The sequence below is a fragment of the Lepus europaeus genome, chromosome 14 (genome assembly GCF_033115175.1).
Source record: "Lepus europaeus isolate LE1 chromosome 14, mLepTim1.pri, whole genome shotgun sequence".
Classification (NCBI taxonomy): Eukaryota; Metazoa; Chordata; class Mammalia; order Lagomorpha; family Leporidae; genus Lepus; species Lepus europaeus.
The window spans coordinates 69,593,831-69,619,244 of record NC_084840.1 but is presented as its reverse complement, the minus strand read 5'-3'; the positions used below and the strand labels follow the sequence as shown (position 1 = coordinate 69,619,244).

Below are 25,414 nucleotides of genomic sequence, written 5' to 3'. Positions count from 1 at the left end.
TCGGAGCACGGATCTTGCCTGAAAACACTTGTCATTCATTCAGTTCATTCCTTAAGTACCTGAAGCAGCAGTAAAGTTAAGGCATCAAGACCGGACAGGGCAGGCCCCGCGGAAGGAGGCAATGAGCTTTGTATTTTCAGGTCGTGGATTTCTGCCGGGTAATAATGTGAGTTAGGATCGGAGAGGCAGACTTCGCGTGTCAAGCTAAAGATGTGTGTTTCCCTAGGGATGGAGCCGGAACCAGACAAGATGACTGAGAAGGGATGATGCTCATACCCCCTAATTACCTATTCAACAAATGTCGGTGCACCTGTCTGTGCCCGGTGCAAGGGACTGCATACCCAGCAATGAGAAAAATATGACTCTGCTCCCAGAAAAGGCACAGCAGAGTCACGAGGGAGATGATAAAGAAATGTGCACACACAGAGATACCTGACAAATAATGACAATGAGGCAGGTGAGGAAAACGAACAGGATCCTACTAGAGGTTGATGAGGGGTTGGAGCCATAAGGGGGATCAGGGCTGGCACTGTGGTGTAGCAGGTAAAGCCGCTGCCTGCAGTGCCGGCATCCCATATGGGTGCTGGTTCGAGACCCGGCTGCTCCACTTCTGATCCAGCTCTCTGCTATGGCCTGGGAAAGCAGTAGAAGATGGCCCAAGTCCTTGGGCCCCTGCACCCATGTGGGAGACTGGGAAGAAGCTCCTGGTTTTGGATCAGCACAGCCCCTGCCATTGCGGCCATCTGGAGAGTGAACTAGTGGATGGACGATCTCTCTCTCTCTCTGCCTCTGCCTCTGCCTTTCAAATAAAATAAATTTTAGAAAAGAAAGAAAATCAGGGAATCAGAGAAGTCTTGAGAAAACAACATCAGAACTCAGACCTGGGGCCAGCGTACAGCACCAGCATCCCACATCAGAGCAATGGTGCCAGTCCTGGCTGCTCCACTTCTGCTTCAGCTCCCTGCTAATGCACCTGGGAAAGCAGTGGAGGATGGCCCAAGTGCTCGGGCTACTACACTCGCAAGGAAGCCCGGATAGAGTTCCAGGTTCCTGGCTTTGGCCTGGCCCAGACCTGGCCATCGCGGTGATTTGAGGATGAACCAAAGAATGGAAGATCAATAGCTATCTGTCTGTGACTCTGCCTTTCTAATAAATAGAATAAATAAAAGAACTGAGAACTGAAGATCAAATGGGTGATGGCCAAGTGAAGGGTGGGGTGTGTAAAGGCTCTGACAAAGCAAGGAGTTTGGGGAGCTCAAAAGACTGGAAATCAAAGTCCCCAAAACACCCCGTGGCCTCTGTTGCGCAGTGGCCTGGCCAGGGTCAGGGACTGGGGGGGGGGGGGATGCTGGGCAAAAGATGCAAAGGCTCCACCAGGCGGGCTGAACCACTCTGGAGGTCCAAGGCAGAGCTTAGTAATGCTGCACAATGGTATACCTGAGGTTTTCGGCGAGAATAGCTCTTAAGGGTTCTGCTAGCACACAAACAATGGTAATGAGGAGTGGGCATTTGGCCCACATCAGCATGCGTGGGTTCGACAGCCAGCTCCGGTTCCTGACCCCTGCCTCCTGCTAATGCATTCCCCAGGAGGCAGCGGTAATGGCTCAAGCAGTTGGGTTTCTGCCAACCTCGTGAAAGACCTGGATTGAGATCCCAGCTCCTGGCTGTGGCCCCTCCCCACACCCAGCTGTTCTCGGCATTTGGGGAGTAAACCAGCAGACTGGAGTGAGCGCACTCTCTCTCTCTGCATCTTAAATAAATATTAATTTTTTTTCAAAATGATAACTTGGTGATGTGCTAGATATGTGAATTACCTTGATTTGGGCGATGCGTTCACAATGGCTATCAAAATATCATGCTTTATACTTCGAACATATATGATTTTTGTTTGTCAATTATACCGCAATAAAGCTGAAAACAGAGAGACTAGAAAAGCTGGTGTGGTGCCCAAGGAGAAATAGGAACTAGACCGTGCTGGCCTCACCCACCGGAGAAATGGGCCGAGGACATAGGAGCTGTGGGGAGCCAGGAACAACTGGATTCCTTCCAGAAGCACAAACCTCACCCTGGGCACAGTGTGGGGTGCATCAGAGGATGGCCCAGGTGTGTGTGGGACACCAGTGCTGAGACCTTTGCAGCCACCAGGAGAGATGGTGCTGGTGACTGTGACAAAGTGGCTGTCACTGGGGCAGGCAGAATTGCTCCCAAAAGGTTAACTTGGCTACAGCAGGCTTTAGAGAAGAGAGGAGGGGAGGCCAAATTAGGAGACAATTGCAATTGTCTTAATGGGATCTGCAAGGGAGGCTTGAGAGGCAAGAGTGGTCGGTAGGCAGGTTGGGAGAAAACCTCACTCAAGTTCACAGAGCCAGGGAAAGCCAGGGGGAGAAAGGCATTCTGGGAAACATGGACGATTTGCACCTGCGTGGCTAGCCGGAAGGCAACGCTGCTGACCGAGTGGAAGGAAGATGGGGAGAGGGCCCAGGAGGCATTCGGATTGTGACAGCTGGACTCCGGGGAGCAAAGATGAGACCCAGGAAAGAGTGAGAACAGCACTCAGAAGCAGTGGTTCCTCTAGATGGCCACACTCTGACTGCTGATGCAGCACCGTGTTCCTGAGGAATGGAAGAGAAAGATACGGGCCGGGGGTGGGGTGCAAGGCGGTGAGGGTCCCACGCGGGGTGCGGAGGTGGCATTGAGAGGAAGAAAAAGCAACATATAGACACGCAGAGCCCACGCAGCACCTACTAGGAGAGAAACACAGAAACGCAAGTGGAATTCACTTCCAAGAACCCCACCTACTTTGGCGCGGTATTAAGTTACGTCCTATCGTAGTAAGAGCAGCTAACCATTGGCTGCATTTCTGTGTGTGCCACGCTCAAACGACAGACACAGGCAGTGGCCCACTTAGGATGATTCATGATTTTTCAGCTGTACCGTGGTGCTAAAGTTATACACATTGAGTAGAAGACACAGCTTGATTTTTCAATTTTGATCTTGTCCCGGGCTATTGATATGAGGTCCCATCCTCTCCTGTGATGCTGGGCTTCTTCCAGGTCTTCCACATGAGTGCAGGGGCCCAAGCACTTGGGCCATCTCCTGCTGCTTCCCCAGGAGCATTAGCAGGGAGCTGGATTGGAAGTGGAGCAGCCAGCACTGGAATTGGTTTCTATATGGATGCTGGCATCAGATGTGGTAGCTTACCCACTATGCCACAACACCGGCCCCCATAACAAACATTTTTATACGGCTTGCTCCAAGTAGGTGCTATTCTAAGCTCTTTATATGTGCCAACTCACTCAAGAGGTGGGTAGTGTTAGTATCACCATTTGGTTGGCAAAGAGAGTGAGACAGAGAAGTTGAGTAGAATGTTCAAGGTCGCAGAGTGGTGCAGGCAGGAGGTGAGCCCAGTAGTTGATATGGTTTCTCACATTGTATAATAAGCAGGGCGACTGTGGGTGTAAACATAAACTGCTCAGGCCACAGCACTCAGAGTCATCACACTGCTGCTCTCCCACCCCAGATCCAATCTGCCAGAGACTTCTGGCCCTCTGGGAGGCTTTGTTCTCTGCCCTACCCCAGTGCATGGCATGTGATACGCTCAGTAAATATTTTTGGACTGGGGGCAAGTACTGATCCCCCACTGGACAGATGAGGGAATGGGCTCAGAGGTAGCTGGCTGAGGTCACCCACGGGGTAACCTAGTAAATCCCAAGAGCTAAACCCACCCACCCGCCCCCAATCCCTTCCTCCTGCTGATCAAGCAGGAAGTCATCTCTCAGCATCCGCTCTGGTTCCCCACCTCCACCACCACTACCACCATTTGGCTCCTTGGTCGAGGGCTCTGGAATGTTCTAACAAAGCTCGCTCTGCATGGAGGACCGGCCTTCGGCTGGAAACAGACCTGGGCCAGGCCAGAAGGCCCACGGCGTTTGCCTTGTTCTTGAACTTCCACACACTTTGTGCTTGGTGCTGCAAGATTGTAGTCAGAGGAGATGAGGTGGGCGTGGCCAAGCTGAGATGGGGGAGGTGCACAAGACAAGGAGGAGTGGGTGTCGGCCCCTGCCTCGGCTCTCCAGCTCTGCTTGGACTCTGATCTCTCGCCCCCTCCCCTTCAAGGGCCATGAGTGGTGACAGTGGCGTGGCTCTGTAAGCCTCTATGTGGACATGCTTCCTTGACATCAGCGACATTCCTCTCCAAGCAATTCCACGCCCCCCAGAAGGTCTGTATCATGGTTACTATTACAAACCTTAAACTTCTCAAGCTCAAAATGGCGTGGAGGGGCTGGTGCTGTGGCATAGCAGGTAAAGCCACCGGCAGTGCCAGCATCACACATGGGTGCTGGTTCGAGTCCCGGCGGCTCCACTTCCAATCCAGGTCTCTGCTGAGGCCTGGGAAAGCAGTAGAAGATGGCCCAAGTGTTTGGGCCCCTGCATCTGTGTGGGAGACTTGGCTCCTTGCTTCAAATCAGCCCAAGTCACGGCCATTGCGGCCATTTAGAGAGTGAACCAGTGAATGGAAGACTCTCTCTCTCTCTCTCTCCCTCTGCCTCTCTCTCCCTCTGCCTCTCTGTAACTCTGCCTTTCAAATAAATACATAAATTTTAAAAAGAAAAAAACTCTTCATAAGAAGCTGAAAATATGCCTTTCACTTTTCTTTCTCTGCAGCCCAAGAAAGGTTAAACCTGCAACAAGCCCAGGGCTCAAGCTCCCTGGAAGTGTCTTTTCACTCTTCCACCACTTCTGCAACGCTCTGCCCAGCCTCCGTGGGTCCGAAAAAGACCTGTAACAGGCGGCACGGTCACACCTGGCCAGCAGAGCCATGTGGTACAGGGGCCCAGAAATCAAAGCCAGAGAGAAGCTGCCAGCAGGCTGCAGAGTAAACGGGGTCAGGGCGAAGGCCAGTGTGGAGAATACGTTAGAAGGGCACAGAACGGATGAGAAAGCGGCCCCTCCAAAAATCAAGGAGAGGCAGAGGCCCGGAGGAGCAGCCCAAACGTGAAAAGGTTCTCGCCCCGCTTGAGGAAGAATGAGTATTGTAGCAAGTTCTGTCAACCCCTGCCTGGATGGCGCACCGGCCACTGAGCTCCACTTCCCTCTGGGCGCGCTCACTACTTGTAAAGCAGGACCACAGGCTCTGAGAGCCTCAGCCTGGGGCCTCACTCCCTGACTACTGCGCTTACTGCAAGCATGGCTGGCCAGAGCTCTCTAACCTGGGATCACCATACTTACCCAGTTAGCCTGAATGGAAAAAAAAAAAAAGCATAAACGTGCTGAGGGCATGCGCTGTGTGTGTGGAAAGAGAGAGAGAAAGAGAGAGAGAGTATGGGGTGGAGGAGTTCCTTAAAGGGCAACTTTAACCTTTTTATTTATTTATTATCATTTTATTTGAAGGTGCAGAGACAGAGAGATTCTCCTTCCAGTGGTTCACTCCTCAAATGCCCATAACAGCCAGGGCTGGGCCAGACCAAAGCCAGAACTTGTCCTCCCAAACCCCCACCACAGCTGGCTCCTTGCTTTTGCTGCAAACCCTGCTTGCCCACTTGCTGCCCCCAAACCTGAGCAGTCTTAGCCTTGCCTCAGGCTGCAAACCTTGTTGCAAACAGTCGTCCCAAACTGCCAACGGTTTCGCGTCTTTCCACCTCCCAAGTGCCAAGCTTGGAAAACTCAAAAGCCAAGCGTTGCCCCTACTCAGTTATCTGAGTTCTGTTGTGGATCCTCTCTTCCCGAGCGGAACCAGGACCAAAGGAGTGGGTTGCAGAGAGCCTCAATTGGTGTTTCCAAACACTGCCCTATATGTAGGTGCTTTGTCTAGCTGTGAGGCTGAGACGTAAAGGAGACCTCCGTCAAAGGGACCCCGCATGCGGCTATTGTGAGCCATGGCTCCATTTGAGAAGCCCCCTTTCTACATTTGTTATCCATGCCAAACTACTCGGAGGGAAACGGCCCAGGATCTTGGGGATGGCATTCCACCTGCGGACAAAGAGACCCTAAGGGCTGAGGCCAGGTAATCCAGTCTCCCTCAGCACTCCAGATGCTGGGTCAGTACAGGCATGGGCTGCACAGTCACGTGTTGCTAAATGACAGGGACACTTCTGAGAAATACATCGGCCGGCGACTTCACCACGGTGCGAACATCACCGAGCGTACATAAGAATGTCGCTGCATCGCTAGGGGACACAATCCTACATCCTACCTATGCTCTTCCCTGATGGCTGAAACGGACTGTAGTTAACGACCAAGGTAGATAAACAAATCAACCACTTCTCTCCTCCCTCACTCTTCACAGGCCTCCCTAACCCAAACAAAACCGCCAAGCTGGCCTTGGGGTTTTCCGGTCCACGACCTTAACCACAGCAGGGGGGCGTGGCGGCCGGGGGGCGTGGCGGCAGGGGCGGGGACTCGCGAGGCCTCGGCCAGGCCCCCTGGCCACCCACCCGTGTCCTTCCCCGACCGGAAGCGAGCTCTGCGGTCCGGCCTATCTCGAAGCAGCGCTCTCGGAGCGCCCGGAGGTCGGGATCGGGCGGTCTCTGGGCGCCATGGCGGCCGTCGCGGCCCTGCGGCTCTTGCGGGCGCAGGTGCCTGGCTGGCTCCGGCGCGGCCCGTGCGCCCCGCTCCCTGCCGGCTTCTGCACCCGGGGGTCGGCGTCGGCGGCCGGGCGGCAGGAGCCGGAGCCGCGTCCCACGGTCGCACGGCAGCGGGACGGCATCAGGTCAGCCCGCGGGCTGTGCGGGAGGCACCCTTCGGGGGACCCGGGGGCCGGGACCCGCCGGGCGGGCAGGCAGTCCTGTCTGTCCTGGTGCCCACGAGGGGCCGGATGTGACCTGTAGTCTCTCAGGGCGAGGAATCGCCGCATACCGGCTGGCCTACAGGTGTCTCCAGCCTAGGCTCAGTGGCCAGACACGCGGGAGGCCTGTAGGTGGCTCCGCCTCGGCCGTGCCCAGCGCACCCCCTAATCCTCCGGGCAGCCGGGCCCAGCTGCGCTGACTCCGGGGCTGGGCGTGGGCCGCCCTGCAGGCTGAGCCACCGCTGCTGTGGCCTTCCAGGAAGGCTTTCGGAAGAAGGCTCCGAGGTGAGCCTCCTGTGTCCAAGCTGCTCGCTGGCTCTCACCCAGAAGAGTGGGGGCGGGGAGTACCGGTCAAAGAACACCCCGCCCTGAGCTCCGCCCACCTGGGCAAAAAGTCTAAAACTTTAAAAAAAAAAAAAAAAAAAGAGAGACAAGTCGCCAACTGGGAACTGGGCCATATAGTAATAAAGGTAGGAGGTTTCTCCTATTCGGTAAACCTGGAAGGCCAAGTTTGCATTCACAGTTCTCTTAGGATTTCTCCAGAAGGGGATGGAGAGCCAGCCTCTGGCTTGCAGCTTTTTCCTTTTCTTCTCGCCGTTTCTGTCTCCCCGCTTCCCACTTCTCCACCTCTCCTTCCTGCCGCCCTGCAGGGGGCCTGGCACACAGGCCTCTAGACACCCCGGCCCCCTCCAGACACCTGCTCTTGACCCCCCCCCCGGGGGGGTTCCTGGGGTGCCCTCAGGCTCAGGAATTCCAGAGACTCGGCCCCCACCGCAGGGTTTGGAAGGGGGTGGAGGAGTCCATTCGCAGGAAGGCCCGTAGAGTTCTCCAGAATGCAATGCGAGTCAGAAAGGGAGGCGAGTTGGGACAGCGGCTCACAAATGCCAGGAGTCAGTGAGTACGAAGGAAGCCGAGGGTGGCGTGTGAGGCAGCACGATGTTAGCCAGGGCCCCTCGGGCCTCGCCGTCCCTCTTCGCGTGTCCCTTTCTGCAGCCGCTCCTCCCAGCGCCGAAGCCGCCCTGGAGGGAAGGCCAGCGTGGCACTGCGTGCTGGGTCAGCCACTCCACCCGGCGGGGCGGGGCGGCCGGGGGCGTGGCGGGGGCGGGGACTCTCGAGGCCTCTGCCAGGCCTCCTGGCCATCCGCTTCCTACCGCGGCCTGCAACTCCGTTTGACAGTGAGGAAGCGTTCGGAGAGGCGACAGCCTGTTCAGGCCACACAGCCAGTAGGTCGAGCGGCCAGGACTCAGAGAGAGAGGACCCTCTGTCTCCAAGGTTGTTTCCATGATGGTCTCCCCACTTTGGTTTCAAAAGAGATGGCAAAAAGAATGGATGTGATCTCCATTGCCTGCAGTCAGTGGAGTTGGCTCTGAAAGCACACAAGTGCTTTGCTTTGGTGATTAATCAGTCAACAGGGATTGATTGATGATTGATTGATTGTCTTCCGTGCATGTGAACTTGACAGTCCTACGCTTCACGGCCCTTCTCACGATGATCTGCAGACAGCTCACAGGGAGACTTTATAGGAACCATCTCTTGCTCCCACTTTTATCACATGCCCTGGCAGTGACTTCATTTTTTTTTTTTTTTAGATTTATTTATTTATTTGAAAGGCAGAGTTACAGACAGGCAAGTTAGAGAGAGAAAGAGAGAGAGAGAGATCTTCCATCCGCTGGTTCACTCCCCAAATGGCTCAAATGGCCAGAGCTGAGCCAATCCAAAGCCAGGAGCCAGGAGCTTCTTCAGGGGCCCATGCACTTGGGCCATCTTCCACTGCTTTCCCAGGTCATAACAGAGAGTTGGATTGGAAGGGGGACAGCTGAGACTCGAATCGGCACCCGTATGGGATGCCGGCACTGCAGGCGGCATCCAAAAAGCCTGTAGGTCCTGGGCTCCCAGGAGAAGTTGGAATCTGGGCTCAAGTTCAGGGGCTGTCAGCATCGAGCTGGCAGCCATGGTCAAGGCCAAGGTGAAGTTGCCTGGGAAGTGTGTGGGGAGCACGGCTGAGGCTCACTGGCACTGAGGGATTAGCAGAAGGCCAGGAGCCCGAGAAAGAAGGCAAGGACAGGCAGGGACGCACAGACAGCCTCAGAGAGAAGGAGTGTCTTTTCAGCAGGAGAACAGTGACCAAGTCGGTCAGGGGCTCGGCTTCTGGGAATGAGCAGATTCCCGAGGAGAACCATTTCTGGAAGAGAAGCCTGGCGGGACTGGTGCGTCAGTGAACCTGGATTTGGAGCACGCTCATGGCGTGTGAGCCCAACAACTAACCGCACACACTTGAACAGGGCGTCCAGGGGCTGCCATCCATTTTGCACAATTTTGCCTGAGGCCTTAGAAATTAATGTAGCATCCGTCACTGATGGGTTGGCGGTATTTGGAATCTGCCACACCATGCGCAGTGGCCATCCTCGTGAAAGGTCCAGAGCAGTTCTGTCACCATGACCGGGCCCCATCTCACAGTGTAGGGTTCAAAGCCTTCTCAGCACATCAGCTGCCGGCGATGTGTGCGTGTGTGTGCTTACATGTATGTATATGCACACATGACAGAACTTGCCCATGAGAAACAAAAGGATGAACGTCACAGCCACCTGCAGACGGCGGCAAAACTGAAATGGTGCTCCAAACAATGTGGTTATTCTCATGGGGTGGAATTTTCCAGAAAAACCGTGGCCCCCAATGCAATTTATGGGGGATCCAAGCTAACACCATTGCAGTAGGAATGTCTAATCCGAAAAAGAACGAGAGAGGCAGAAAACCTGTAGGTGGAGACCAACAGGAAGCACACAAAATATGTAACAATAATTGGGTGTTTCAGCTCGTTGTCCGTTTCTTATAAAAGCAAAAATAAGACATTTCTGTGTATAGGCAGCCAGAGGACAATAGAGGTTATTTTATTCAGTGTGTGGGATACTCTGAAATAGCGAACAGGCCGTTTAGATGCCAGCTTTCTGAGATATATCCAGAAGAGGCCTCTTCCTGTATAATTTCGTCCTTTTGTTCTTCACATATCGTCCCATTCTCAGAGCAGGTGATCTTTGTAGAATTACAGGATGTCACCTCGGGAACCAGGGCGACAACACTGTTGCAGGTGCACATTGGCAGCCGGACCTGGCCTGCTTTTTAATTCGTGGTGGGAAGAGGGAGCCTGGGGGAGTCCTTCTGTTCCTGGCTCCTTCTCCCGCCATCAGGGTGACAAGAACAGGGAGAACTAAGTTGAAGGGAGCCGCCGCTTGTCAGATTCCTTGGCTCCTGTGGCTGTCACACGAAACTGGCATCGCCTCTGTTATGGGTGGAGATGACTGGGGAACCACCGAGACGTGCCCCTTGCTGTGGAGGTAGCAGTCATGTTTCTGACAGCCAATGCAGAGAAAAGGCAAAACTCATCAAGGGAAGAGGCAGAAAAACCAGCCTGCACTTCAGCTGCTCTTTTTCTTGTTTTGGCTTAGCCGTAACTCCAGAGAAATCACAGGTCTGTGCTGTGGGGCTTTAAAAATAGCTCCCCAATTAACAAGGCATTGCAGGGGGTCCTCACCCACTGGCTGCGACTGGTGCATGACCCCGCGGTCAGCCCGTGTTTTTCACAGGAATGTCATCTTGAGCAATCCCAAGAAGAGGAACGCACTTTCGCTCGCAATGCTGAAATCGCTCCAGAATGACATCCTTCACGAGGCCGACAGCAAAGATCTGAGAGTCATCATCATTTCAGGTATCCAACCGGTAGCTCTCCTTAGGGTCCTGCACTGCCCATGTTCCCACAATGCTTTGATTGACAGGGGCCTTCTGGCACTTAACTGGAGAATTGTTGTGAGGGTCTTTTACAAGGAGTGTTTAATTATGGAAAAGTCTTGCATCATTGGAGAGCTGGTCCTACCGTTATCAACTGTGGGAATTACAGCCAAGATTTCCGGCAGTGAATCCGTGCATTTTCCTTCTCGTGCTTATTGATGCTGATCTTTGCATCAAAGTCAGAGAATCCATTTCCTCATGGGCCTTATACAATGAGCTTAATTATCAGGCCTTTTAGTAGATGACCTCGCCAGCTAGGACGTTCCATTGATTTATCTTTTCTGGTTTTCACCAAGCCTTTCATCTCCTATCTGCAGTGTCTTCTTTAATGGTGCCAGAAATCCTGGCATGATGTCGCCCCTTTCCACCCTTGTTATTTTTCCAATAAGATTTTTTTTTACAGAGTTATCTTTCCTGGGGCAGCAGCGGTGTTATAAATAACTGTAATGCCAGCGTCTTCAAGGAGCCCCTGCAGCAAAACATAATGGATGAAACTCTAGGATGTTTCATTTGTTTTGCAAATTAAGGCTCCGTGTTTCCGGAGACACTGAGCCCGCTGCCTTCTTAGCAGTGGCTAGACTGACATCTCCTACCGTTCCGTGTGATGAAGGGGATAAGAACTAACAAGTCCACCAGTCATGTAGGGAACCTGGATGGTGCGAAGACAGCTCACTTCTTACCTCCGCAATTTCCCCCCTCGAAGCAAGAGGATAATGTTGCCTATAAACATAACCACAAGAGGGAAATATGAGCATTACCGACCCAGCGGAATGATATTTTTGCTGTGAATGATAATGACAACAGCTCCGTCGGCTGGAAAATAAAGAGCTGCAGCCAGGGGGCCCCCAGGGTCATTGCACACACTTTGACCTCCCCAGTTTGGCCCCTCCTGCAGACCGCTGTCACCTGCAGGCCAAATGACAGGAATCTTGCCCAAGGCACGGTGAGGCTTTAGGGACCTAGGCGAGTGCATACACTTAGGCCACGCCAAGTTCAAGAGCAGAAGCAGGAGGCCGGAGGGACAAGCCCTGTAAAATGTACCCTCGCCTTGGTCCCTGAGCTGCCTCCTCGCCTAACTGCATCGTGTAACTGGTCTTTTCATCCAGTGCCACCAGAGATGCCTTGCCTTGCATCCGCATCATGAAATTCGGGCTGTAACTTCTCAAGCGACCCGGAATGGTTCTGATCCACGTGGGCCATTCCCTTTCTCTAGGGGCCCACAACCTAGCTTGTGTTCTACCATGATTCAGTAGACAGCTTGCTGAACCATCTGACCTCTGGCTGTTGACATCTCTCTTTTCTTTTTTTTTTTTTTACCCAATTGGAAACATGTGCAGCTGAGGGGCCTGTCTTTTCTTCCGGGCATGACTTAAAGGAACTGACAGAAGAACAAGGCCGGGATCACCATGCCGAAATATTTCAAACCTGCTCCGAGGTAAGCTAGGACGGGGGCCGACACTGCAAACCTGAAAGCGCTCGGTGCACGAAATACTGACCTCGCTCCCGGTTCACGGGTTTTAGGCAGGAGACCTGAGCGCTGCAGAGCGACCGAGTACTCTGCGGTCCCTGGTCACTCTGTCCTCTGAGCGATTCCAGGTGGCCTTTCACCGCATGGAACCATGGGCCAAAATTAACCAAGAGAAATTCCATCCACACTGCACAGGCACAGAGTCTATTTCTTGCTATTATTCCCTAAACAACAGAGTATAACAACTTCTTACATAGCATCTACGTTGCTTTAAGTATTTTAGGTGGTCCAGAGAGGAGTTAAAGTGTCCTAGAGGATCGCTTCAGTCATGTGCAAATACGATACCATTTTTTTTTTTTTTAGATTTATTTATTTATTTGAAAGACAGAGTTACTGAGAGAGGTAGAGACAGAGAGATAGGTCTTCTATCTGCTGGTTCACTCCCCAGATGGCTGCAAAGGCCGGAGCTGCGCTGATCCAAAGCCAGGAGCCGGGAGCTTCTTCAGGGTCTCTCACATGGATGCAGGGGACCAAGGACTTGGGCCATCTTCTACTGCTTTCCCAGGCCATAGCAGAGAGCTGGATCAGAAGTGGAGCAGCCGGGTCTCAAACCAGCACCCACATGGGATGCCGGCACTGCAGGCAGCGGCTCCACTCACCACGCCACAGAGCCAGCCCTACAACTATGATTTTCAAAGTTATTTTGAGACCCTTCTTTCAACCAACTTTTATCATCACCACTTCCAAGTACGAATTTTTTGCAAATGTTTATTTATCTGCTAATTTTATTTGAAATGCAGAGAGACTGACAGAAAAAGAGACACCCATTGGTTCCATTCCCAAAAACCTGAAACAGCTGGAGCTGGGCCAGGCTTCACCCTTGTCTCCCACATGGGTGGCAGGGACCCAACTACCTGAGCCATCACCTGCTGCCCCCTAGGGTCTGTGTTAGCAGGAAGCTGGAGTCCTGGAGTTGGGAACAGAGCTGGTGCTTGAATCCAGGCTCTCCGATATGGGCTGCAGGCAGGCAAGGCAGCATCTTAACCACTACACCAAATGCCTGCCCACCAAGTAGGACAATTAACCTCTTCATTTTTACTCCTTTTCTGCCTCTTGGACCATAGTAAGGAGGAAAGTTGCCCTCAGCCACAGAGGAAGAAGAAAGATTTAGATAATTTACAAATGCATTCAATCAACCCCTGGATAATAAAACATTTAGAATTCAGGGTTTAGGGACTGGCACTGTGGGGTAGCAGGTAAAGCCACCACCTGCAGTGCTGGCATCTCATATGGGCGCCAGTTCGAATCCTGGCTGCTCCACTTCCGATCGAGCTCTCTGCTATGGCCTGGGAAAGCAGTAGAAGATGGTCCAAGTCCTTAGGCTGCTCAACCCATGTGGGAGACCTGGAAGAAGCTCGTGGCTCCTGGCTTCAGATAGGCACAGCTCTGGCTGTTGCAGCCAGTTGGGAAGTGAACAAGCAGATGGAAGACCTCTCTCTCTGTCTCTCTGCCTCTCCTTCTGTGTAACTCTGACTTTCAAATAAATAATAAATAAATCTTAAAAAAAAAATAATTTGGGGGCCGGCGCTGTGGCGCAGCAGGTTAAAGCCCTGGCCTGAAGTGCCAGCATCCCTTGTGGGCACCAGTTCTAGTCCCAGCTGCTCCACTTCCAATCCAGCTCTCTACTATGGCCTGGGATAGCAGTAGAAGATGGCCCAAGTCCTTGGGCCCCTGCACCCACGTGGGAGACTCGGAGGAAGCTCCTGGCTCCGGATCGGCACAGCTCCGGCCTTTGCAGCCATCTGGAGAGTGAACCAGCGGATGGAAGAGCTCTCTCTCTCTCTCTCCCTCTCTCTCTCTCTGTCTCTCTCTGCCTCTCCTCTCTCTGTGTAACTCTGACTTTCAAATAAATAAATAAATCTTTAAAAAAAAAAAGAATATCTCACAATCACCTTCCAGTTCACTTCCCTGTTGTTCACCTCTCTCTGCATAGCAGGTGTTGTTAAATATTTGTTGAATAATTAATGACAAATAAATCAATGAACAAGCCAATGAGTCTGGTTCACTGGGCCAGACTCAGAGCAAAAACAGGTCCTAGCCCTCATGTAGTAAGAATGAGAGGCTATTGATCTCTTTAAAGCTGTGTCTAAGAAATTATCTCAGATACATAGGAGCACCTTGAACTAGTACAAGATTTCAATTTCCAAGTGCAATCAGCAAGCAGATTGGAACAGAATGAGCCGATATTGCATTGTTCAGTTCATGCATGGGAAGTTTTAACAAGCAAGATAGAAGCACTGAATTTGTTACAGACCACAAGAATGTCATGGTGGGCATTACAAAAAGGAGGCGGGCGGGCAAAAGGACGATGAGAAAAATGAGGATATGAAGAACTTGGTCCCGGAAGAGTGAAAGTGACCTTCTGGGTACTCACTGACAGCTCATGCTGGAGACGTACCCTCATCTCTCTCCTTTCTTTTTCTTTTTGAAGATGTATTTATTTGAAAGGCAAAATTTTAAACAGAGAGAGGGAAAGGGAGAGAGAGATATTCCATCCACTGGTTCACTCCCCAGATGGCTGCAACAGCCAGAGCTGGACCAGGCTGAAGTCAGGAGCCAGGGGCTTCATCTGGGGCTCCCATGAGGTGCAGGGGCCCAAGCACTTGGGCCATCTTCTACTGCTTTCCCAGGCGCATCAGCAGGAAGCTGGATTGGAAGTGGAGCAGCCAGGACTCCGACTGACACCTATCTGGGATGCAGGTGACCCAGGCTGTGGCGCAACCCACTACACCACAGCGCCCCCTTGTGTCCCTTATATCCTGTTGAAGTTTCAATATGGGTGCTCTGCTCCAGGAGATTCTTGTCTGTCTTCTTACACCTCACCAGTGAAATGACACTAGGACAAGGTCTCCATTTTGGAAATGACTCAGCCCTCCGTGACGACACCGAGTGAGGTGAGGGCAGAATTAAATTTATGTCACTTTTTGGAGTACCTAGAACCCAAACAATACTTCATTCACGAAGGTCAAATAGGAAATAAAACCAGTTCTTGACTGACAAGGGTCTGATTTTCCTAGCTTGTTTATGATCTAGGTCCCCTGCTCTCTAACTTTATCTAACATGTTTTTTTTAAATTGTTTTCATTTGAAAGGCAGAGAGAGAAAGAGGGACAGAGACAGACAGAGAGATAGATCTTCCATCTCCTGGTTCATTCCCGAAATGTCCACAACAGCTGGGGCTGGGCTGGGCCAAAGCCGGGAACTGCACTTAACTTAGGTCTCCCATGTAGGGAGCAAGGACCCAACTACTTGAGCCATCACCTGTGCCTCCCAGGGTGTGCGTTAGCGGCAGCTGGAATTAGAAATGGAGCCAGGGTTTAAAGTCAGCCACTTGGACATGGGAGGCAGGCATCCCAACTAGCATCTTAACTTCTGTGCCAAAAGCCTGCCCCTAATATATGTGTATATATTTTAATTGAAAGTACTATTTATTATAGGAAATTCTGAAAATATGGGAAAGTTAAAGAAAATAAATGACTGGAGCCATACTTTAACCATATCACCCAGAGTGAACTATGATTAATATTTTGCTATATTTCTTTTTAATCCCTTTTCCCCATGCACCTACTTGTGTGGATAATTGTATCTAGGTGCAATTATAATGCATAAGGATACAGTGTGATTACAGCATTGAATGCTTTACCAAACATGCCAGGTAAATACTGTAAGCACTTTAGACATACTAGTTGGCATAACTGTCTAACTGTCATGTTCTGTAAGGTTAGTACTATTTTTTTTTATTTTATTTTTTTATTTTTTGACAGGCAGAGTGGACAGTGAGAGAGAGAGACAGAGAGAAAGGTCTTCCTTTTTTGCCGCTGGTTCACCCTCCAATGGCCGCCGCGGTTGGCGTGCTGCGGCCGGCACATCGTGTGATCCGAAGGCAGGAGCCAGGTGCTTCTCCTGGTCTCCCATGGGGTGCAGGGCCCAAGCACTTGGGCCATCCTCCACTGCACTCCCTGGCCACAGCAGAGAGCTGGCCTGGAAGAGGGGCAACCGGGACAGAATCAGTGCCCCGACCGGGACTAGAACCCAGTGTGCCGGCGCCGCAAGGCAGAGGATTAGCCTATTGAGCTGCGGCGCCGGCCCGTTAGTACTATTACTATACCTATTTTACAGATGTGAAAACTGAGGAATTAAGTTAGGCGACAACTAAGTGACAGACTGGGTATCAAACCCCAGTGGCCCAACTGTATGAGCTCCAGGACAGCATGCTGGTCTTTCCTGTGGGAAATGTCATGTTAGCAAGGATACAGCATTCTATCAAGTGGATCTGATTTAGCTTCCTTAGCCATTTACTTATCGTGTATGTTTATATGATTTATAGTGGTTTTTTTTTTCTTAACTGCTGTAAAATAATGATTGGGCGAGCACCTTTGGCCAGACAGCTCTTCACCTATGCCAGGTTATTTCTTAGAGTTCCTAGAGCAGAGACGGAAGCACTTTGAATGGTGTCGACGATGCTCTCCTGCCTCAGTGTCCTTCCACTGGTTCTCCGGCGTTCCGCCCCCTCCAGAGAGCAGGCACCACGCTTAACTCCAATCCTACTCAGCTGGCTGCTCATCAACTGCAGGTCCCTGGGCGACAACCCAGGTCTGTCTGTGTGTGCAGCAGGACTGCCCCCTGTTACCCCAGCCCTGTCACCTGCCACATCCCTAGCCTCAGCTGAAAGGGCACGAACCCCTGACTCCAGGAGCAGTTCCGTGCACAGGTGTACAGCTGTGTACAGATGTGTGCATGCCGGGAGAGTCCCTGGCATTCATCAGATTCTCAAAAACTGATCCCCACCCCATTCCCAGCCCCATTAAAAAAAAAAAAAGAAGTCAGAGGCCAGTGCCGCAGCTCAAATCCTCCGCCTGTGGCGCCGGCACACCGGGTTCTAGTCCCAGTCGGGGCGCCGGATTCTGTCCCAGTTGCTCTTCTTCCAGTCCAGCTCTCTGCTGTGGCCCAGGAGTGCAGTGGAGGATGGCCCAAGTGCTTGGGCCCTGCACCCCATGGGAGACCAGGAGAAGCACCTGGCTCCTGCCTTAGGATCAGCGCGGTGCGCCGGCCGCAGCGCGCCAGCCGTGGCAGCCATTGGAGGGTGAACCAACGGCAAAGGAAGACCTTTCTGTCTCTCTCTCTCTCCCACTGTCCACTCTGCCTGTCAAAAAAAAAAAAAAAAAAGTCAGAAACCACTAACATAGAATACAGTACCATACTCTTAAATATATAATTGGTGATCTTGGTTCCAACTAAAAAGCACCCAATGCGGATGAATATAGAGGAGAAGTTTCATAGGCAAAACCTTCACATCAGTGAAGGCCATTTTTCTTTGCATTGCTTCTTCGGGAAAAGAAACCCAGATTTAAAGTTCCTCTGCTCCCTCCCTCCCTGCCAAGGTTCAAAGAGCAACCATTTAGAAATTGAAGTTGCCATAGCAACACCGTCTGTTTAGAGTGTTGGGGAAAGAACCAAGCTGAAAACAAGATGTGAAGTTTGGGAGACGGATGGCGAGCCGGGACTCACAGGGACACACTTGGGTCTCTCTTCTCTGTGTGCACACTCGTGTTTATTTTGATGACAGCGGGGTGCCCCACCCCCAGCTTAATAGAACCGGGTGGTGGTAATGCAAAGTCATTACTACGGAAATTGCCCCACGTCCCTTTTCTACCTTAAATTTTTTCAAGGCAGCACCAAATATGGGTTTCAGACTTTACAACACAGGCACAGGGTTGTGTGTGTGTCCCTCAGAGATAAACAGTGCATCCTCAGTGTGGGTGCGGCCAGTGGAGGGGCAGTGCCAGGGGACCTCGTCCTTTTTGTGCCCGCTGTCACTTTTTAAAAAATTTTTTTAAATTTTTTTCCTCCATGGAATCTGATGTACTAATGCCTACCAAAAGTGCTCCAGAAACACAAAAGCGAAATAAAATAACAGACACAAGTGTGGCGCCTCCCCCTGGACGGAAGTGAAGTGGGTGTGTTTGCTCCCGCAGGTCATGATGCTGATCCGGAACCACCCCGTCCCAGTCATTGCCATGGTCAACGGCCTGGCCACGGCCGCCGGATGTCAGCTGGTCGCCAGCTGCGACATCGCCATAGCCAGCGACAAGTCGTCTTTTGCCACGCCTGGGGTGAACATCGGGCTCTTCTGCTCCACCCCTGCGGTTGCCTTGGGGAGAGCAGTGCCTAGAAAGGTAACAACTTCCTGCCAACCCTCGCGTAGTAGATTTCCTCCTGCAGGGCCAATGATGCTTCACCACCAGCTTGTCCAAAGGATCTTGCCCACCGCGACATTCTGGCCAACACAGACGTGGCTGGGTGTGCTGCTGTGAGCAGTGAATTTATTTTAATTCATTGGAAAGACTGAGAAACAGACAAAGATCTGTTCTCTGCTTTACTCCCCAAAGGCCCACAATAGCCCGGGCAAGAGCCTAGAACTCTATCTGGTTCTCCCATGTGGGTGGCAAGGACCAATTAGACAAGCCGTCACCTGCTGCCTCCCAGGATGCACGTTAGCAGGAAGCTGGATCGGAGCAGAGACCAGGCACCCAGAAACAGGAAGCAGCACGTGGTCTTAACCACTGAGCCACACACCCACCTGCTCTCTGTTCCTGCTAACGTCAGAGAGAGAAGCCAGTTCCTCCATGGCTTCTTAAACTGGACATCAGTTTGTTTCTTTTAAATATTTATTTTATTTCTTTGAAAGACAGAGTTACAGAGAGAGGGAGAGACAGAGAGACAGAAGTCTTCCATCCATTGGTTCACTCCCCAAATGACAGCAATGGCCAGAGCTGGACCAGGCTAAGTCAGGAGCCAGGAGCTTCTTCTGGGTCTCCCATGCAGGTGCAGGGGCCCAAGCACTTGGGCCATCTTCTACTGCTTTCCTAGGCACATTAGCAGGGAGCTGGATCAGAAGTGAAGCAGCCGGGACTTGAACCGGTGCCCATAGGGGATGCCGGTGCTGCAGGCTGGGGCTTTAACCCACTGTACCACAGTGCCGGCTTTGGGGGTCGCCCTAGTCACCCTATTTCAATCTTTCATGCTTCACAGTGCAACTCATTAGGTTTCAGTTTTGGATTTTTTTTTTTTAATTTGTTTTCAGACAGGCAGCTATTTTTCATAAACTGATTTGAAACACAATGAAGACTCCGTTTTGTTGCACTGAGCAGTTGCCCATGAGACATCATAGCCTGTTGACAACATAGGTACCAAGAAGCTGGAGAGTAGTGTCGCTGGCTCCTTGTGTGGCAGCGACCTGTCATGTTCCAGAGATTTTGAGCAGCCGATGGACTGCGTGTCTAAGTTCACGAGGGCTGCATTTGACAGCAGGAGGATCCTGTGCTTCATCCATTGAATCTGCCCGGGAAGGAGCCGTGTGACAAAGGCGTTTCCTCTCTGTTAAGGACATGTCCGTCACAGGGCTTTCTTCCTCCCTACGACATCCTGAACACCCCTGATCATCAACCATCCCTTGCCTTGTTCTAGAACAGGGCTGGAAACCTTTGTTTCTGCCAAGGGCTCTTTGGATATCTATAACATCATTCGTGGGCCACTTAAAAAGATCAACTTAAAAATTAGGCCGCTGTAGACGTATTGAATTTTTGGAGTCCCACCTGCGGCTGCTTTGGCGGGCCAGACCAAACGATTTCACGAGCACTGAAACCGCCCGCGGGACCCAGATGTTCACCACTCCTGTTCCAGAACAAGTGCACCCTCAATCCCAGTTGGAAATCCGTAGAAATGGGGCAGTGTCGTAGGGAATCATATTGCCTGTGTTAGCGTCAGCTATGAAAATTAGCCTTTGCCCAGCATACCTAAGGCACAAAAGAGATGAGACCGAAGGAAAACCAAGCACCGGCAAGTCCTCCTTTGCTGTACGATGACCTCGTAACAGTGCTTTGACAGACACGTGTTTGCGAGGGATTCCTGCCAGCTCATACGGTTACAGAAACCAGGTAGCAGTGGGCTCCCCACAGTGCAGACGTTGACCACTTGCTTGCTAAGACGTCCGTCTTCACATCAAGGGGGCGTTTTGGATTCCGTCCAGATCTTTTACCTGGAACGAACCTGTGGGTATTCACCCAGTAACTGAAGTCCTTCCGTTGTGCCAGCGCGTACAACTAAAAGAATCTGCCAATCTATTGTCACAGCTGCCCTAGAACTGCAGATCAGGTTGTGGTGCCTGTGCCTGGCCACAGGCAGCCTGCCCCCAGGCTGTTTGGCCCCCGTTTCACACTGACCTGCTGGAAGGTTCCCCAGGAAGGCAGTGAGAACCCTGCAGTGGGCCCCACTGTCGGGAAAGGAAGCTCGCCTTTCGGAAGCAAACTTTTGAAACCAAGGCTTATTAGGATTGACGCCTAGAAACTCAACACCATGCCCTATTTACTCATCAAAGTTATGTGAGTTTTTGAGAACCAAGAGGAAGACGTGTGACAAAAACAGGCCTTAAGTTTCAAGGAAGCCCAACACCCAGAACCACCTGGCGTGATTAGCATGTGTGACAGGGTAAGAGGCAGGAGGGTTGTAAGAGCCAAAGAAACTTTTCCTCCCCTAAGGCAGTTTTGGCTAGAAGCGGGCCTCTTGGGAGATGGGAAAAGAATCTTCTAGACCACCCTGCTCAGGTCCCTGGTCTCTGTTCCTCCTGTTCTAACCCCCAGAAGGCCTCTGAGTCATTGGCCCCCTGAAAATGGCCCCGAGTCTGTCAACAAGACGGCCCTACACACACACACTGGGCTCCGTGCGGGCTGGGATTCGGTTCGGGTTGACACAAAGGAGCAGAACCACAGTCCCTGATAGCAAGGGGAGCTCTGTAGGAGAAAAGTCTGTGGGAACACAACACCAGGCTGGGTTCATAGTCTGACCTGTGCAGGCTGCTTTAAAAGGAAAAATTTGAGACTCTTAGAAATCTAAACGGGACCCAGGACACAGGGACCTGTGGCTTGTGCGTGATGTAGGCATAGGAGCACAGCCACACCCAGGGCCATCAAGCACGTGTGGGTGACTGGCCTGCACCCCGCTGTGCACCCACAGGGAAGCAAACAGTTACCTTTGCAAACGGCCTGGACACAAAGCAGCTGCCCTTGGCACGCTGGCGAAGACGATATTTGTGGGTCACCAGTGCCCTCTGCTGGTCACCCTGGGGACCTGCTCAGCTCTACAGCAAGACTTAATCTGTCCACACCAGGGCAGAAGCCTGAACCCGGGCTTGAATTACTTTCCCCATTTCTAAAGTGCTTCTCATGAGTTAATAGTGCATCTTCATTGCACCACATAGACACCCCGTCTGGTGCAGCTGCTCCCTTCGCCAGAAACAGAGCCAGTGCCTCAAGCCGCTGGTGAAACTGGCGAGCGCGTAAAGCAATCGGAACCCCCTTCTTCCCAAACCAGCTCTTTCTCAGTTAGCGAGAACGTTTGATCTTGCGTATTCACTCACTTATACTGCGGGATCTGCTTTCCTAATCATCTAATTCAAACAGACTTGCGTTTCCAAGAGAGAGGAAGCAGTGAGAGCCTTGGGGCTCAGAGTGGGGCAAGTGCAGTCTCAGACCCACCCCCCCGCCTGTCAGCAGGGGAGTATGTGTGTGTGTGTGTGTGTGTCCCCAGGGTCTGCAAAGTGCAGCCATAGATGGCTCGGCAGCCCGGTTCGCGAATGGTTCCATGCCTGTCTCTCGTTCCCAGCCACATCAGCCCTGGGGCGCTCTCCACCCCGTGCTCAGACACCACCGAGCTGCAGTGTATCGGGGAGCACGCGTGTGCATGTGCATGTACCTCATCTTTCCATCTTGGCCTCCTGTCCTCGCTGCAGCTCTGCACGGTCTGCCCAAGTTCCCTGAGAGACAGGCGCCGTGTGCTGTGGGCTGCATGCTCGCGTCCTCCGGAATGTATACCCTGAAATCCTAACCTGCACCCCACCTCCCAGGCAGGGGATGGTGTGAGGAGGTGGGACTTTGGGCGGTGATGGTGTCACCAGGGTAGGGCCCTTGGGAGATCAGTCCCTCAAACAAGGAAAGCGCTGCCTTGTCCCTGTTCCCCCAGAGTGAGGACACGACAGGAGGCAGTTGTCTGCGTACAAGCGCCTGAATCTGTTGGCGCCCTTGACCTTGACCTTGACCTTGGACTTGCCAGCCTGCAGGTCCGTGAGAACTGCCTGCCTGTTGTTTATAAGCCAGCCTGTTTTCATGGCGTTTTGTAATAGAAGCCTGAATGGATTAAGACACCATGCCCACATGTATGCAGGATTTTTTCGTTATTATAATGAGACACCCCTTTTCCTGATAAAGTAGCCGGCCTGAGGTATCTCATTATAACTCACTCAGGGTGCATAGGGAGACTTCACTAAAACTGCCTACTATTTAACAATTAGGATTCCTTTTCCCTGGAAGTGAGCCTTGTCTAAGGGGTAGTAAGAAGAGGTTTGTGCCAAAAATACGTGACAGTGAGTCCAAGAGCAAAGGCACGCGGCCAGTGACCAGGTCCCGCACCTGGCCCGTGGCAAGGCTGCATGGAAAGTGCTCCACAAAGTCGAGTGTCTTTCATCTTTTAAAATGATTCCACGCGGGGCAGTTCCTGGGCCTGGCAATGCGCCTGGCCACTCAGTCATCGCGGCGCGATGGGTGGAGCCCTGGCCCCCTAAACATGGCGGAGGCAATCCCCTGCCTGGGACAGAGTGGCCTCCGGTCTCTTGGCTCCTGCAAAGGTCTGATCGCGTCCCGGGCAGGGACCAGGGCGGTGAGGACCGGGGCACCCGCCGTCACTGCATCAGGCTGAGGTTGTGGTGCAGTTGTTACTGCCGCGCTCTTAGCAGAGGGAGATGGGGCGAGCTGCCTGGGGCTGGGGCCCCAAGGGTTGCACCAGAGAGCCCTAACCCCCTCGCGTGTTCCGCCCTCAGGTTGCCTTGGAGATGCTTTTCACCGGGGAGCCCATTTCCGCCCAGGAGGCCTTACTCCACGGGCTGCTCAGCAAGGTGGTGCCGGAGGAGCAGCTGGAAGAAGAAACCATGAGAATAGCTAGAAAGATCGCCTCCTTGAGCCGGCCCGTGGTATCTCTAGGCAAGGCCACCTTCTACAAGCAGCTGCCCCAGGACCTTAGAACGGCCTACTACCTGGCCTCCCAGACCATGGTGGACAACCTGGGCCTGCAGGATGGGCAAGAAGGAATCAAAGCCTTCATCGAGAAGAGAAAACCCGTCTGGTCTCCCTGAGTCGGCATCAGCAGAGGAGCGGACGAGGGGACAGCGCCCCCATGCGTCTCCCTCACATCCCCCACCACCACCACTGCGGCCTCCCGATCTAACCAAAGGTGGCCTGCCCTGGTGACGTTGGCAGTGGCTGCACGGCGTGTGCCATGGATGGACAGCCATTCTGCACATTGCAGTGGTGGGCCCAGGAGCACCAGCAGGGGCCCAGCTATGCACACAGCCTGGTATTGGGTAGACATGTCACAGCAGCTCGCGCGCGGGGACCCCCTTCCCTGGAGAGAGGGAGGGAGCAGCTGGGGCATGAGGGCGCGACGCCAGCCTGACTCAGGCCCGAAATGACCTCCAAGGAGGAAGTCAAGTCCGCTTGCCCAAGCGAGGCGAATCGTTTCCAGTCTCCACGAGATTCTCTCCACGTTGAAAATCCTCTCGATTCTACTGGGGAATAATCATGCCTAGGGCTTTGGAATCATCTTACAGGATTCAAATAGACAGTATTTGTAGCAACTGGTCATTTTATCTTCCCAGACTATAAGCTGTCTAAGAAAAAAAAAAATTAGCTCTTTCTTTGCGTGCCCACTCTGATGGACACATGAGGGATCGTCACAGAATGAAAAAAACAATGTGTACTATTTTTTTAAAAATCCATGCATTGATTTCAAAAAAATTTTTGCAACAAAATAAACACATTCTTTAATTCCTCTCGCGTGAGCTTTTGGAAGTAGTTTGGCATTGGTGCCTATTTCTGTCATTATGAATGTCACTGGGAATCCCTGGCTCTGGGATAAACCTGGAGGCCCACTGGGGGGGGGGGGGCGTGGGAGGGAGGGGCGCGTGCTCTGCCCTGTAGGAGTCTCCTCCTGCAAGCACATGCCAGCTCCCAGCAAAGAATCCAGACGAGCAGCAAACCCAAGAGCCAGTGTTTGCATCAGGACCCACACACATCTGACTTCCTGGTTTCTGGTCCAGTGCAGCTAAGGAGATGTTCCCAGCTGCTTGCACTCATACCTACTCAAAGAGATGACCTTTTTTTTTAAGCCAATTTATTTCACCTAAGATATGGCAATGAATGAGTCGTTCTTTGCTGGAGAGAACAGCCTGTTGGGTCTCACCTGGTGGTTTTTTTTTGTTTGTTTTTGTTTTTGTTTTTGACAGAGTTAGGCAGTGAGAGAGAGAGACAGAGAGAAAGGTCTTCCTTCCGTTGGTTCACCCCCCAAATGGCCACTACGACTGGAGCTACGCTGATCCGAAGCCAGGAGCCAGGTGCTTCCTCCTGGTCTCCCATGCAGGTGCAGGGCCCAAGCACTTGGGCCATCCTCCACTGCCTTCCCGGGCCACAGCAGAGAGCTGGACTGGAAGAGGAGCAGCTGGGACTAGAACCCGGCACCCATATGGGATGCTGGTGCTGCAGGCAGAGGATTAACTAAGTGAGCCATGGCGCCAGCCCCCTTTTGGTTTGTTTTTAAAGATTATTTATTTGAAAGCCAGAGAGAGAGACAGAATCTTTCATCTGCTGGTTTACTCCCCAGATGGCCACAACTGCCAGTGCTGGGCCTGGCCAGAGCCAGGAGCCAGGAGCTCCTTCCGGGTCTCCCACATGGGTGCAGGGACCCAAGCCCTTGGGCCATCTTCCACTGCTTTCCTGAAGCAGCAGGGAGCTGGATCGGAAGTGGAGCAGCCGAGACTGGAACCAGTGCCCAGGCAGTGGTTTAGCCTGCGGCACCACAACGCAGGCCCCTCACCTGTAAGTTTCATTCTGCTTATGGGGGTAAGCATCTCATGGTTTGGATATCCCCAAGGTTGTCATAGGTTTCTGTTGAGACTGCCAATTTTTTTTTTCTTTCCCAGATTTTAGAAAGCTAGAAAATAGAGTGTTCTCGAAGAGGAGGAATTGTTACTAAGGAATGCTACTTATGGGCAGAAAGGTTCTTTTATCTACTGTTTTTTTTTTTTTTTTTGACACCCAGAAATGGTCGCCAGGTGCCTTCCATGTGTTTTCATTGCATCCTTGCAAGAAGCCATCAGAGTAGGTGCTACACTGTCCTCCATCTCACCGGGGAGTCGCTGAGGTCCCAGATCCAATGTGTGTCCCAAATCAAGCAGCTGAGACTGTACACTGAAGATTTCCCCAGCATTCCCCTGGC

The 25,414-nt window shown here is 52.3% G+C and overlaps 1 protein-coding gene across 1 annotated transcript; it reads left to right on the top strand.

Annotated features, from left to right (window-relative positions):
* Positions 1–6,456: 6,456 nt before the first annotated feature.
* ECHDC3 (enoyl-CoA hydratase domain containing 3) lies at positions 6,457–23,972 on the top strand. Its single transcript, XM_062210915.1, has 5 exons — positions 6,457–6,709; positions 10,366–10,487; positions 11,905–12,002; positions 18,070–18,270; positions 22,965–23,972. The coding sequence occupies exons 1-5, from the start codon at positions 6,537–6,539 to the stop codon at positions 23,274–23,276; spliced, it is 906 nt and encodes a 301-aa protein (XP_062066899.1). The 5' UTR covers positions 6,457–6,536; the 3' UTR covers positions 23,277–23,972.
* Positions 23,973–25,414: the final 1,442 nt, after the last annotated feature.

What these genes read in the sequence shown, in the direction of transcription:
- ECHDC3 (XM_062210915.1), top strand. Translation starts at nt 6,537, where the DNA reads ATGGCGGCCGTCGCGGCCCTGCGGCTCTTGCGGGCGCAGGTGCCTGGC. An exon ending in CGGCAGCGGGACGGCATCAG is followed by an intron (nt 6,710 to 10,365) that starts GTCAGCCCGCGG and finishes TGTTTTTCACAG; the next exon opens with GAATGTCATCTTGAGCAATC. An exon ending in GGAGAGCAGTGCCTAGAAAG is followed by an intron (nt 18,271 to 22,964) that starts GTAACAACTTCC and finishes TTCCGCCCTCAG; the next exon opens with GTTGCCTTGGAGATGCTTTT.